Source organism: Pempheris klunzingeri, chromosome 12, assembly GCF_042242105.1.
Source record: "Pempheris klunzingeri isolate RE-2024b chromosome 12, fPemKlu1.hap1, whole genome shotgun sequence".
NCBI lineage: Eukaryota > Metazoa > Chordata > Actinopteri > Acropomatiformes > Pempheridae > Pempheris > Pempheris klunzingeri.
In genome coordinates, this window is record NC_092023.1 from 15,107,044 (window position 1) to 15,123,260 (window position 16,217).

The window sequence follows — 16,217 nt, forward strand, 5'->3', positions numbered from 1 at the left end:
AAATCAGGCAATAATGTGTTTATGGTTCGGTTTATGATTTGCAGATAGTCAACATGAGAGGTGTTAAACTCTTGAGCATCACAAATGGCATCATAACATAAAATAAATTGTCCCCACAGTAGGTGCAGTGGCCAGATTTAATCAGCCTTCAGAATGCTATATTCTTCCTGTATTCTGAGGTCATATAAAAATACAACATCAAAGAGATGTCTTATGAGTTTAGCTGGCTTTGTGACATGAAGTCATGAAGACTAAACACAGTTGTATATGTTTAAATCTAGACAAAATGGCCTAAATGTATCAAAAAGAACATTCAAAGATCCAAATCCATTCTACTCGTCAAAGATGTTTCCCTCTAACCTGCCATAAGTGCCACCATTTTGTTCCCTTGTACATACTAGAGTCAAATAAAAAATTTACAATAAAAAACTGACAGTACCGCAAAGCAGCACAGGGTGACATGTGCAAGCATTCAGTGTAAACTTAATGCAGACATGCATTTGCCTCAAAGATTTTGTCACCCAAATGCTCCCAAACTCTCCAAATTTTCTCTTCCCTCACTGACTGTTGTAGCTCATCAAAGTTCACTAAGAAAATATCAACCGGCTTCGCCCAGCCCTAGTCAATAAATGTCTTTATACAGACGAACAGAAAAAACAAGCTGTTAACTAAACTCCACATTGCTCTCAAACAAACACTCTCTGCCTTATTCACCCCCTCTGTAGCCTGACAGTTCGCACCCTGATTAGGATGACTGACTTGTGCTGAGATAATTATCATCCGAGCTAATTGGAGCTGAGATGACGCTTCACATGTGGTTCATTATTTGAAGCGAGAAGCCGTCTCCGTGTCCCTACCTCCTCGCTGACAGCTCCCACCCGTCCATCTTACTCTGTGTTCTTCTCAGGGCGCTGAGCCAGGAGAGTGACGCCCCAGCTGTCTCTGTGTGGGAGGGGGAGTGTATCTGTGTGTGTGTGTGTGTGTATACAAGTGGTTTGCATGTGTTGTAGTTAGTGTGTGTTTGTAAAACAGAGAGAACAGAAGAGAGAGGGAGAGAGAGAGAGAGAGAGAGAGCCGGCATTGGACATCCGTCACTGCTGACAAGTGGCGGATGGAGTGCCGACAGCTCGTGAGTCTGACGTGTTTATCTCTGCAGGAATGAAGCACAGCTGAACTTCATGCCACAACTGGATTCCAAATGGTTAAAAACAGTAATATTTTCTTTTATATAACCAAAAGATTGAATTAAAACAGTAATAATTATGAGGGCGATTAAAAATTTGCCCATTTTTGCAGCTAATCATTGAACCACTTAATGCAGTGCACCAAAGTCATTAACTGTGCTCTTCATGTCTCACTATCTGTGACTCGTATATTAGCAAACCGGCCACCAGATAAGTCACATCCAATCATGGTCATACAGGTGGACAGAGCAGATTAATAACCTGAAATGCAGCACGCACAGGTCACTTCTTGCACTTGTGTGTCATTTCACGTCCATAGCGCACACACACTTCATGCGCAGAGAGAAGAATCAGTCAAAGTAGGGTAAAAGGCAACTCAACGCAGGAAAATAGCATTTTTACCACAGTATTTCCAGCAGCACGGCCTGGTTACCAGCATTATCACGTAACGATGTGCATCTGAACACCTCCACTGTGGCAATTACATTCAAATTGGGTGATTATGCATTGCATGATGGACTGTCAGCACTGCACACAGTGCCGAGCAGTAAGCCATACGTTGTGAGGCAGGATGATGGGTTAGGGGGGTCAGGGTGGTGGATGAACATGTCGCGCGTCTGACTTTCAGACCAGAGTTCCTTCACTGTCACAGATCATCAACACTGTAACCACAATCTTTCCCTCTTGCTTAATCATATCAGGTCAGTACTGTGGTTGCCATGCACACATGTTATCAAACATACTAAGCGCCTACAGCTATTGAAGTGGGTAGGTTGTTAGGACGGCAAGATGAGGTAATTATCACTGAACACAAAGTACAGCTGAGGAGAATATCACTGGTTTTGCAGGTATTTGGTCATAAACAAATACATACAATAAATTACAAATCATCCTGAGGCTGACAAGCATGCCATCGCTGGATTTCATTGTTATCCATCCGATAGTTGTTCAAACATTTTACTCAAACCCTCAAACGTCAACCTCATGGAGCTGCTAGAGGAGAAGTCAGAGGGCTACTAAAGTCATCAGGGTTAACTAACTCAGCTCGTGTTTGCACAGCAGCTCCACAGCAAGAGGGTCTTAAGTTTGAAATCAACCCAATCTGTCTACTGACTGATTGACTTTTCACATTTCCTCTCCTCTCTGTTCCCACTGTTTACTATTGTTAACAAATTCTTTTTGTGTCTCTACAGTGCTGTCACACCGCATCTTCCACGGTACTTTGTCTTCATTTACTTGACACACACAGAAAAGCACACCAACTTTAGCAACACTCCGTCACGTGTATGCGTAGAGTGTGTGTTTTTTGATGCAAGCGGACATAGAGTGTATGCGACACGCATAAACACGGAGAACTTTTGCTCATTTTTACCTGGACAGTAATATGTAACCACTTTACAAGCTGACTGCTCAATAATGGCTGAATCTGTGTGGGAAACCTGAGCACCATAGAGAGACCACTACCCCACAGAATGTGTTTACTACCAGTGGTGTGTTTGTTTTAGCTGCAGATCTGTAGGCGCAGAAATAAACAACTGGTTGAGCTGATCCCCCCCGTGTTAAAAAACCCTGCAGAAAATCAAACTGAGTACAATTGTATCTGTAAGAAGGAAACCACACAAAAAATAACATGAAATAACAAGTTGCTGCTAGAATATAATGATAAAAATTAAATCCAGTCCAGTAACGTTTTTGAGCAGTTATTCATGGGAAATCACAGAGATTTTTTTTTTTTTTTCTTTTAGTATGAGCTGCCATCTGGTAGTACACACAAAAGCCCTTTTCTGACAGCATTGGTTTCTACAGGGTAGGTTGGGTCATTTTTGTGTGTCACAGATGCACCCAGTGATATTAATCCTGCCTGGGTCTGCCTCTCACACACAACTCAAATTACAGAGTAAGTAATGTTTTTCATCAAACTGAAGACAAATTTAATTATTTTAATGACATCCACAGTTGTTATCAGATAATATGGGTCCTATTTTTAAATTATCCTAATAAAGTTATATGGTATAAAAATGACTTCCCTCTGTAAAAATGAAACAGGTCGAGCTTTAGAAAAAGCCGTGGTAGCAAACAACTGCAGGCTATTCTGCTACATTGTCAGACTTGTGTTGGATGTGCTAACTAGCTAGTTACTGTGACAAGCAGCAGACATTAAACTCTCATATCACCTAAATAGATGTGCCACCACCGCAGCTAGCAATTTAGCTGCTAATGAGCAAACCATATTGTATCAGACTGCGCTCGCCACTTTGCAAACAGCTGACACTGCTAACCCCCTGAGCCCATTTCTATAAACAGCATCAGAACCTCACCATCCATCACTCACCACCAAATCAACTCCAGCTGGGTGTAATGTAAATGTAAATGAACTGAGTGGGCAGAGAGGAGAAGATGGAGGGAGAATGAAGGGAGAGCTCACAGTTGCTAGATGGATGAGAGAGGCTGGTTTCCGTTTGCCTTCATCTTGTGGAAAGGTTTCCTCCAGCCAATTCTCCCTCAATGAATTCCTTCCTCCATGTTATTCTGCTCTTACTTTCCCTCTCCTCCATTTTTGTTTCTTGCTCACCTTTTGCCTCTTACTTAAACCTCACAATCCCATCTGCCCCTCTCCGCCTGCCTCTTACCCCCCTTGCACTGCTTATGGGATGACTGTACAGTACTTGTTATTTCTTTCTTTATTTTCCTTCTACTTTTTTTTTATTATTATTTATAGCTCCCTTTGTCCCCTAAAACCTTAATCACATAGCCTGGAGAGAGAAAGCAAGGGAGTCCACCTGTCATGAGCAGATCTGTGTCTCTTTCAAAAACACATATGCAGACAGACAACCCACCAGCTCACCAGGCTTGTCACAGAGAGTCTGTCTGAGACAGCTGTCAGAAAAATTCAGAGGTTAGAGAGAAAAACCAAGAGACAGAGCAATAGACAACAGGTAGAGAGCGATGAAGAATATTAGCCCATAAATGATCATGATTTGATTATGATTAGATTGACAGGAAACTAATTGACAACAATTGTGACAAACACTGAGGTCATTTGCCAAATATTTGTTGTTTCCAGCTCTGTTTTGTCTAATTGTTGGTTGAATATCTTTGAATTATGAACTGTTCATCGGGCAAAATAAACTATTCGAAGATGTCTTTGCTCTGGAGTTTGTGTTGGGCTTTTTGCATCATCCACCATTTTAAAGATCAAAAATCAATTAATCCAAAGCATTACTCGCAGATAATTCCATAATTAAAATAGCTTTGCTCGCAGCCCAAAAAGGACAGAAAAGAGAGGATAGAGAGAAAAAACACGGTAAGACAGAGAGATGTGGTGAAATGTGTTGACAGAATAGTGAATACTGAGCTACTGAGCGATCTGCTGATAGTGTCTAGACGCACACACACACAAACACATGCTCCATGTCAGGCTCCAAAACAGATGATGTAACCATCTGCCCCAAGGACAGAGCTGAGAGAACCACTGTTTAGCATATGACACCAAGCTTACCAGTTTCTGCGTGTTCCTGTGTGCTGTGTACTGTGATTGTGTGATTGAGGTATGTTTTCCATCAAGGTGAAAGTGACCTTCTGGAAAGCTTCCAGTTTCCTCTGGAAACCTCCCGTGTTGTCACATAATAAGTAATGTGCAGTTTAACAGCTCTGATTTCCTGGAAAATAGCCTCCCACACTTTTATACTCACATCACTGAGGCCTCAGATTGCTACTTAGCATAATAAGATACAGTACAATGACAGCATCCTTAGAATAAACAAACACAAGACAGGAAATTGTTTTTCACTGAGCTTAACATTCTAAATCCTCCCTAACTGTAATGTTTCCAAAATAAAACCATCTTCCACTGACACTAAAGTCACCGTCTCGACTGTCTCCTCTGTACTTCTTTGTTCTATTTCCTGCAGCGCTGTCAGCTCCAAGGCCCCCACCAGTAAAGCCAGCTCCACACAGCCTCCCAGAGAGAAACTGGCAACAATCTTTGAAGCTAAAAATAACCGCAGCGAAATGCAGCGAGCTCGAGATAATCAGAACCCACACCCATATGCGGGCCCGCTTGCTAAAATGCTGAGTGGCAAAAGACCAGGATACAATCACACTGGGATCAATATCTCTTACAGGGCAGGGGATGGCTGAGGTGGCTCATATAATGCGCATGAAAAATGTGCCACCAGCCAATGGCACGCCCACATACAAAGAATCATTATAACTAACCTAAAGGGAGGGTCTCTTGTTGGATCTGATGTCAAAATTAATGGCCAGGAAAAGATTTGTTAAATTAACCTGTCGTGCTCTTTAGTCAGGCTCTCGTTTCAAAAGATCATTTACTCAGACAAAAGTGTCACAATACCTTCGTCAGGGGTAGAAACATTCAAATCCTTATAGCTAATTTAATACATTTTTATGCCCTGCATTTATTTTTCAGTTAACCCATCTAAAGCATTTGCAATCTGTGATGCCCACTCCATAAAGGTGTTTTTATTGTCAATGGCAGAATCTAGGCTCCCTTTCTCCTGTGGGATTCAAATTGTGTATGTTCACAAGGGACTCACAGGAAAAAAATATATATACTCTGTCTACTGACTGTGTGCGATGAATAAGAAGCCAGTGCATGTGTGGTTGTTTCACCTAGAGTTGTCTACTTCTCCTCTCTTCTTCTGTTGCATTTCTGACAAAGTAGCTGCTCAAGTTGTGTTTGGCATTTATTATTGGAATGCACGTGTGGTGAAATCAAAGGGGATAGAAATCTTAAGGGTTATACCTTTAACTTGAAGTAGCCTACAGAAAATGTGCTTATAAAGTTCCCATGGTCCTTTTCAGATTGTGAATCTTTAAAAATAATCTTAACCTTCAAAACAGCTGTGCACTATTTTCCCTGTGACCGCACTCTTTTCATCACACATCAGTATAAGTAAATAAATGTCAGTGTTTCCACCACAAGACAAGATCACAAGATCAAGGCAACCACTGTAATCAGTTCATTCCTTTCTTAATTTGATAAACTGACAACAATGCAACTGAACTTTGTGTTGGAACAGATCGCTAACTTTTGAGTGTTCCCTCTTAACGGCACTACAACGGCTCCAGTCAACATCAGCAGCAGGGCTACCGATAATATGAATCAGACAAGCTGACCTTGAGAGACAGGCAGTGAGAGACATGAGGAGGGAGAGCGGAGAAGGGGGGGGGGAGGCCAGCTAGAGGGGGGGAAAATTCAATCATACAGCTCAGCCATTGAAAGAAATCATATCGGACAAGAACTGGTTCAGGCCTGAATTGCTGGGCTCCCTGCTAGCTCTGTGTACGCTGAGGTTAAATAATCACTGTCTAAGCATTTTATATTGGCTAATAGCATTGTTTACTGCCAGGTGCCAGCAGCATAATGAGCAGAAGGCAGCGGGAGAGGCTTTTCTTCAGACCAATGCATCACTGGTGAATATTTGATGCTTGAAGCATGAAACTGGGATAGGTCAAACTGTGTCACTTGGCATATAGGAGCTAAAAGTGATGTCTTCATATGCCAGTTAACAAATTTATGGTGGTGTATATATATATATATATATATATATAAATATGTCTTTCTAAAGGATTGGAAAAGGTACAAAAATTGAATGATGAATGAGTCAGGTAAATTGTGCATTAACAAATAATGCACAGACATATTTATATCACTGACATATTGTTTTTTTTGTTTTTACAGTAGTAATAACATCGGCCCAGGAACTACCCTGAAAGTTCTTCTGACCTCAAGTACACTTCTGCTTATAAAATCAGCATTGTAAATAAAACACAATACATTTTTGATTTGAATGTATGCCCATGTATGTATATGAGATATGTCCACATAGTTTAGCTCAAGGTACTGTACATGCACATTAAAAACAACTTATATGAGTGTTTAATAATAGTTAAGGTCTGGCAAGTTTACCATTTACTGTACTGTGACTAAAACTACTTCATTACGGTATAGGAGAGGGTTATGGTCTTGGAAACAATGATATTATGCTAAGTGTTGGAGGGATACCAACAGTAAGCTCTCGTGTCATAGTCAGACACCGCCCTGACCTCACTGCCAACAGGTATTGACGTGTCAAAGTGTTATAATTTGCGTGACATCAAGAAGTTGCTTGTGAACATAGGTAATTTTAAGCATTTGAACATTTTTTTCCAGAGTAGTTCTGGGTAGTTTCCTGTTCCCATTTGTCACAGCCCAAGCCCCTCCTCTGAAATCACTACAGAGGAACAAGCTGCAACACTAGCTGTTGGCTATGGTTGAACTCATAACAGTCTGGTATTTATTTGCTTGTGTTAAACGGTTTGCCGTTGTATGCCACCTGACAGATTTAATGAGAGAGAGTCCACGCTGGGCTGTGGTATAGATTATTGCCTCTTTGGAAACCTCTCTTAATCAATAACACACAAAAAAAAATCAATATGTGCTTCTTATATCCTCTCCATGTATTATGTACAACTTGGAAACAAAATATTTGCGTTTCGGCTTAATTTGCATTCTATTCTAAGAAATCTTTCTGAGTAAATACGAGACTGTGACTCAGTGACAATAACTAAAAACCTGAGTTTCAAGAAAACATCGATATCAAATGAATATGTGCAATACTGAGCATGTGAGGAATATCATTTCATTCATAACATTTATTTAGTGAAGATTAAGAAGTGAATCTTTAAAAAGGTTAAGACTGAATTTATCTCAGGATGGGACACTTGTCCAATTCTACCGGTAAATACAAAAGAAATGCCAGCATATGATATTAGTGCCTTTGTTTCCTGTAGAACTGTATAAGATGAAGGCAAACAAGTGTGTTCTTACAGTAAACAGTCTAAAGACAACCAGCCAAAGTTGTTGTTGTTTTTTTTATTTTCTTTATGAGAACCAAACGCCACATTTCAGTCAGAGGTAAACACCTCAGAGAATCGGGACACTGGAGCAGTTAGCTAGCAGGTGGCATCCTCCTCTGGAGAGCCGGCGCAGGGCAGGTGAATCCCAGAAAAGGAATTAACTTCTCTTCCATCTCGTCAGCCATTACCTTTCCTGCCACTGGCTCCAATAAAATTGAGCAAGCCTCATCTAATCAAGGCAGCTTAAACCTGAATTCATTATTAAAAGCCTCTCTGAAGTTAGCAGCAGCATTTAACCACTTTGTACTTCATCATCATCTGGACCATGCTGATAGATGTGCGCAGGAGGGGGCAAGAAAAGGAGAGGGGGAGTGAGAGAAGAGAGACAGATGGAGAATTTCAACCTTGGCAGTCCTGAAGCAATTTTCTTAAAAAGTCTCAGTAAGTAACACCTTTTGGCTTTCTTTTGCTCACTAGCAAAAACAGTCTTACTCAGTGTGAGGCGGAAAGGCACCTTGAACACCCTTATTCTCTGAGGCAGTATGCATATGTGGGGAATTGCTCAGCGTGGGATAATTCGTCAAAGGGCCATCTTCAATTATTTACACTTTCCTCTACATATTGAACATGTTTCTCTTTCGCATCATTAATATTTCATCACTCTTCCCACTGCAAGACATTTCATCAGAATGAATCAAAGTGACGTTAAGCTTTATTCTCACAACATCTCCACCAAATTAAAACTCTAATCGGGACGGTACAGTATGACAGATTTGCGATTTTGTGACTAACCCAACTGGTTAGTGGTCAGGCACAGCAGTCACAACAACTGCATGAGAGATGAAGTGACTGATGTGAATTGAAAAGAAAAAAAAAAGCTTTTATCTTTTGGGAGCAACTTGTGGTACTGGTTAGTTCAGCATGGAACATGGGGAAAGCTGGCATTTGTCATTTAGATGCATGGGAAATACAAGGGCGAGGTTCCCGGCCATTTTGACTATAAGATGGATATGTGTTACAGAACAAGTTTGGACTTTATTCAAAAGACCTCTAACTTTTTGTTTAACTATAGAAGCCATTTAGTCTTTAAACTCTAAAATCATGGACTGATTAACCCGTTAGCGCGGCACATTTTAAAGGACACATATTCTGTTAATTTGCAGGTTCATTCTATTTGGGGGTCCTACTACAATATGCTTTTTTCTTCTTATGCTTTTCAGCCTCTCTCTGAATGCTCCATTTTAGCTGATGTTCCTTTAAGGCCCCCCCCATCAGGAAAAACCCAATCGGCTGTGATTGGTCAGCTCCCACAAGCCAGAGCAGGTAAACCACCAACCTTCACACCAGCTCTGCCGTCTCCATGAACAGTCTCCACTCCAAAGAAGAGCCACACTAGCTGAGCAACAAGCAAACACCTACTCAACCTACCATATAAACAACAAACCTGCAGAAAACACAAAGCAAATCTTACAGCTTCCAAATAAAGTGTGTGAGTGTTTTTTTGCAGCACAATTTGCATAATTTGCACATACATTTTTCTTTAGGTTTTCAGTAAGTGGGATCACCACCCTGCTGAGAGGCTGAAGGAGATCACATGATCAACAGATCCCTATGTGTGATGTCACAAGCAGGGCCGGATCTAAAACACACACACACTTCGGATGTTTTTTCTCTCAAGGTTTGAGGATCTCTAGAGACACCAGAGACACATATTTTCTTTTAAGTAACTCTGACCAACAGAGTAATGTGTAATGATCCTGCCTTAGTATGAATTACATAATTATGAAATTACTTTGGACCCAGGTTCAGTTACCTCCAGGGAGCAGCCAATTTCCATACTTGAATGAGTGATACAATCCCAGATTTTTATAGAACACAATACAATATTCACTCTATGGATATGAAGTGCCACAATTTAAAAATGTCACATTTCAGTCACCATTTCATTCACATATTGCCTCCCCAAAAAGCTGTAATTCTGTCCTAAAAAGCTCTTTCAGCTGCAAAGAATGCAATCAGACTTCAAGGATGGTGCAGACTTCAGGTCAGGTCACAGCTGGGTCAGACACACTTACACATATGCTGCTTAGGACACAACAGAGTGTACATGCGTGTAAAGATGTGAATAGGCAGCGTGCATAGACACACGCGTACATACATAGAAAAACCCCATAGGGAACTTATTACTAAGCCGCTCACAGAGAACTAATCTAAGTGTAAAGATTGTGAGCTCTGCAATCAGATTTAAAACCTAAAATCTGGTTTAAAACTGAAAATCTCTCCCTATGAGATGATTAGTGCAACACAAACAAGTACACTGATGCTCTGTGCTGGTCAGCTGTGATGAAAGTTAATTTTTGGTTAATATGGGGCTATTTTCTTTTATCAAACTGAGCGAGAGAAGGCTGTGTTTGATAATGTACGTAGGGACCTTTTATGGCATCATAAGATTCGCAGGATAAAACAACTAACTGCTGTACCCTGCAGTTTTCATTGCAGATAATGCATTTCTGTTGAATTAGGCCATTTTTTTTTGCCTACCCCCTGACTGGCTGTCTTCACATTTTCATCTGTGCACTGATCATAAAAAACAATACACTCATAAAAGGTTTTGGCTGAGGCAAACAACAGCATGTGATCACCTGTGAAATTTGTGTTGTTGAAATATGTATTTATTCATGTAATCCAGAGCTTGTTTTCCTGGAAGCTACATGTTTAGACAATGAGGATACTAGTATAGTAGGCAGTATAAGATTTTATGCTTCAGCTGAAACATTTTGTCTTTGGTATTTTTTTCCCCCCAATGTAGTTTGGTGAAAGTGCATGACTCAGCATGATACGCCGTAAACACTAAAGAAAGAAACAGCTTCCCTGCATTATACTGTTGTCCAAAAAAGCAGTAATATGCAACACGTTATTGAGTGTGAGTCGCGTCAATGTTGTTTATATGTCTGAATTGTTTTATTTAGGCCTCTTCAATATACCTTTGAGGACTCCTGAAACACAGCTAGGAGAAAGCGTTCCTTTCAGCGTGTCCCTTCAGCATCATTCAGTGAAAAGCATCCCGCCACAGACCATCTATCAAAACAATCCTTCAGCAGTCAGGCTGCTTGTAAGCCCATGTAGAGTGTGTGTGACTGATAGGTGGGCTAATGTAATTCTGCTGCTTGCACAGTCATAGGAATGGGCTGTTAATCTGGATTTAGGTTTCAGGGCCACTGTCTAACTGAAACCTAATCCCACTGAGTGGCTCAGCCTGGAGACAATGACCTCACACTGCACCAGAACATCTTCTGAAGCTCTGACCTGACAATCATGTCAAAATCTACAATCAAACCACCACAATCTAATAACTATATATTTCTTTTTTTTTTCTCCTTTATTATTGGGCGCATATAATACAACAAATGCAGTCCCAGTGCCTTTTTGTTATTAAACAAACCTTTCTAGGGATTTACTCACCAGCACATTGATACTCACGGTCTTATTTAGTGACATTAATAATCCCCTTTTCATAATTCCTCTGCTTGGTTATGACCTATTTCAATAACTGTTTTAATTGTAGCCTCTCTGCTTGTTATGGCAACAACTAAACAATGTCATCCATCCACCCGATGCATCACATCAGGTGTCTAATACATTCCCTGCAGCGTTTCACATTGTAATCAAATAAGAAATTATGTGAACACTTGAGAACCTTTGTGAAAGAAATATTTCAAATCCCCTTTCACAATTTCTCTTTTATTTGCAGTAATTTTTCTTCAGTTTATATGAAGCATTACTGCATTACTGCTCGTAATTTGTCATCTTAAGAGGGGTTACAAATAAAAGGCACAGATCCGATTCCCAGTTCACTTGATCCAGGTGACTGATTATTGCTGAGGCTTCACCTGAAATGTTGCCCTGCAGTGCAGAGGTCACTTGGCTCCCTATAATGGTCTCATCTCTCCCAGGACTCCGCTTTATTCTGAAGTGTATAGCATGGCGGTAGGCTAGATTAGAGATTATATTTTATAAGGTCCAACAGATTTAGATCATACTGCTTTCAAAGTGACATTTGCTGAGAGTGAGATGTCTTGACTATTAAATCTTCCTAAAGTTGTCAAACTTGTCGTGTTTTGACAGTCAGACGAGCTAGAATGTCACCAAATACCAAGCTACACTACACCAGGGGTTCTGGAGGTTAAAGTGCCATTCATTTTCTACATAGAAAATAACAGCTGACATCGGTGACTATGAAAGGAAAAAAGATTAAACTGTCTTCACTAAAAAGTCAAAAGGTACAGACATGCGGCCATATACTAAAAGAGGGAGGTCAACAATAACTCCCAAGGTGCATTTAGATAAGAAGCATCCAATCAACAAGCTTAAAATTCAGTTGCTTGTGCCGTTAATGGCAAGCTAAAAATAAACATTATGCTTTGGATGGACCAGATAATACACACAGTGGTTTTAGAATTTACTTGGGGATTCTGGATGGAATTGGGATGACATCTGCTACTAGAGCATTTTGTTTTGCTCCCAGCTGAGATTTGTAATACATGACAATAAAATTCCCTATTTTCAAGGACCGTTTGGGATATAGTTTAAAGGGAACTTTCACATGGAAATTTACACGAGCAAAAAATACCTATGAAACCCATCCCACTTTGTTATAGTAAAGGCTAAAGAAGACCAGTCAGAAGAGCAGAGCCCAGTATGAGATAAAAACTATGTCCATCTCCCACAAAGACAGGGGCAGCATCAGTAAGAGCACACAGATGGCCTACTATACTTAGATTAATAGGATTTGTAAATACATATAACACATTCAAACATAATGGATACTTCATGTGAAAATGATAGCCTTTCCAAATCAAAGCGGCATGTGGGTGGTAGAATATAGGAGGAGGGAGGGTGAAGGGTTTTGTAGGATTATTGAACTAGTTGGCTATTCTGTAGCGGCAGAACTTTTTAAGGCAAACTAGAGAACGAGTGACATTTTCCCAAAGATATCTATCAGCGAGACTTAATGGTTTTCCACGAGCACTGCCTGGAGAAATAACATTCTTTTTGTAAATGGTTAATTAATAAATGAAAGGATGATGATAAATGGCCCCCATTTCCTCCTGCTAATGAATGATACACAATTTCCCAAGGGAACATTCCCTGGTTTCTGGTGTAATCTAGGGACATTTTCGTCCTCATGGACACAAAAGAAGCAGTGGGACCTTTACATTCAAGCAGCAAGAAGCCACAGCCGCTGGAATGGGGTGATTTAGTTGATCAATTATTGAATTTATGCCTGCCATCATGTAATTATCAATAATTTAATAAATGGCAGCCATCATGTACATCGCACATTATAACAGACTATATGATGAGAGAATAGCAACAATGCCCAAGCTTAAATACCATTACAGAGCCATTTATGTCAGCGCAAATTAATTCATAACATACAACAAATGCATATATCATATCTAATTAGTCCAGACCTTGACATTAAGTGGTATAATATCATGGCAATGTGAATGTAAATGTACTGTTAAATTAAAGTGCGAAAATATATTGGCAGTGTATGAAATGCATGTACCACAGTACATTTCATCAAATGCTTGCTGATGTGTGAGCTTGCAGACATGTGAAAAGAGCATGGGGTCACAAGATATAAATATCAAAAATATTCCCACTCCATTTACATGCAACTGTCTGTTCAGGCCGAAGCCAGGATCAGAGACACAGACATGACAAGCAGACGGAAGTCCAGCACATAATGTGACACCATTTTGGGAGCAGAGAGATTTGTCATGGAGGATACTGTGTGTGATGTGTGTGTATGTGTGTCACTGATCGCTGCAAGAAAATCCCTGGAGCACCAATCAATAGCATGTGTGCATAGCATGAGTCAAGACAGAGATGCTAAAAACAAAACTAGAGGAATAATCATCCATTAGAGCTGGATTAGAGCACACTTCAAGTCATTCTCGATCCAACAAAGGATCAGTTTATCCATCAGTCAACATGTTAATATCACAACATTATAAGCATCAAGAACATTTAGAGGTTTACAGGAAGGAAACAACACCTTAACACTGCGACTTTGAAGCTGATAGGTTGCAGCGAGTAAACAACACCACTTAGTGTATATGAATGAAAGCATGAATGCATCAATAAGTATGACGTAATATTAAGTAAAACAAGAAGCAGCCTTTCTACCATAGAATTGAAACATAATTCACTTCATCACTCCAGGATAACCTTGAATTTATTGAGCCAAAAGCCAGTTTTAGTTTTGAGCACTGTATCACTGCAGCCTATGCGCACTAAAAACAGATCTAAAAGAACAAATGCAAAAGAAACAAATTCACGGGAGATCATGGTGCAATGTCTATGTAATTGTTTTAACTAGTATAACCTTAATAATCACATTGCGCCGATCATATTGCACATTGTATCTGTAAAAAAGTACATGACAGACACGGTACCAATCCTTGTCTACTTGTTGACATCATGTTACTCAGATTACTAGATCTTCTGATTAGGACTAACCCACTATATATACCACCACTCATTCTATGTTTGAAATGACCGCACTGCTTACTAGGCCTCCAGCACACGATGCAACAAAGAAAAGTTTTACCATCAAGAGCGGAAATATTGATTATTGTGTCCTGCAATAGTTCAGATGGCCTTACTGCACCAATCAATGCTATTGATCGCTATTCTGGAATTCTCAGCCTACAAGAGTATCAAATTTACAATATTCAATTGCCTATTGCACCCCAAAGGCTCTCAAAAAAACTGTAAAATCATAGTATTCTCAAAAATACATCTGCATTTCAAATATGAGTCTTGATGATGATGATGATAAAGAACCAACCAACGGACAAACCTTTGACACACTTGAGTAAACAGGTCACACACCTGTGGAATACCATTAGTGAAATTGCAGATTAATCTGCTTCAACAAGCCAACTCACGACCAATCACTTAAAAGTTGTCAAAAACCAATGACGTTGTCCTTCGACGCTTATTTTTCATGTCATATACTAAATGGCTCTTTAAATTCTGGAAGTATAAGAACACAGGACAAACAAGTGACTTACGTGTTTTGCGGTGGCTGTGCGAACGCGTGGACAGTGTGGTGGAGACCGTCTCGGTAGTGGTGTGCTCTGGGGTCCACATCTGCGTCGAGTCATGGAGCACAGTTGGATTGAGTGGTGAGGGGCTAGATGTTGCTGCTCCAATTACGAAGGTGGTCCGTGGCGATGCAGTGGTTGTAGTAAAACCTGAAGGTCCACGTCCATTACGGTTTACAGGATTCCGAGGGGTTACTTGGCTACCGGAGGCTCCACCCCCTCTGGGGTTTATAGTAGTTGTTGTAGCAGTGGAACGAGTTCTGCCTTTCGCAACAGTTACAGTTCTAGGAGTGGGGCTTCCACTATCATCTGTAGGAGTAGTTGTGGTGGTGGTAGTATCAGGACTTTTGGGAATCCCACTTGGCTTGGAGAGGAAGATAGGATCCTGGCCTATTCGATTAGCATCCACCAGGTCTGTTGGCACGTAATCCCGTACTGTACCAACAACAATCCATTTTAGCAGCATCAGGCTCAGTCCAAGGCCAATGAAACCGATAAGTAATGGGACCACACACAGCCATGTCTGCTGGCGCGGCCAAACCGCACAGCGAAGAGGACCCTGATCCTGAGCCTGGCCCTCACCGCGGCCCCCTGAAGCCCCTGAACCCTCAGGTTCTTCCAGGATCACCGCCCCAGAAACGGCTGCCCCGGAACACTCGCTCATCCTTCCCTGCCGTCCTTTATGGCTCATTGAGGGTTAACCCTGTCTTAGGCATCAGTAGCAAATGGCAGAAAGGTTCCCCACAATGCCAGACATTGAGAAGAGACAAAAGGAAAGGTGAAGAAACGTATACAAAAGGACCCCACGGTAATCGGACGCTCAATAACACGTACACAAATATGTAATCCAAGTGTAAAGCGAAGGGGAGGGGTACAGGAAACACATGCAGACTCACAATCACAAACACACAAGCACACACACTCACAATCAGAGACACCCAGTGAGAAATGGGAGAACTGGCGAAGACGGATAATCACCCGATTAGTCCGTGTTTAGTCCTGTTCAACTCCTGATGTCCAACTGAAGCAACAGTGAACTTCAAGTACGTTCACA

General features: G+C 40.8%; 1 protein-coding gene across 1 annotated transcript in view; it reads right to left on the reverse strand.

The window, feature by feature from the left end:
- LOC139211221 (pro-neuregulin-3, membrane-bound isoform) overlaps positions 1-15,854 on the reverse strand; it is a 321,277-nt gene extending 305,423 nt beyond the window's left edge. The window contains exon 1 of the mRNA XM_070841504.1: positions 15,131-15,854. Coding sequence (XP_070697605.1) covers positions 15,131-15,854 — 724 coding nt within the window. The remainder of the gene's footprint in view (positions 1-15,130) is intronic.
- Between the last annotated feature and the right edge of the window lie 363 nt (positions 15,855-16,217).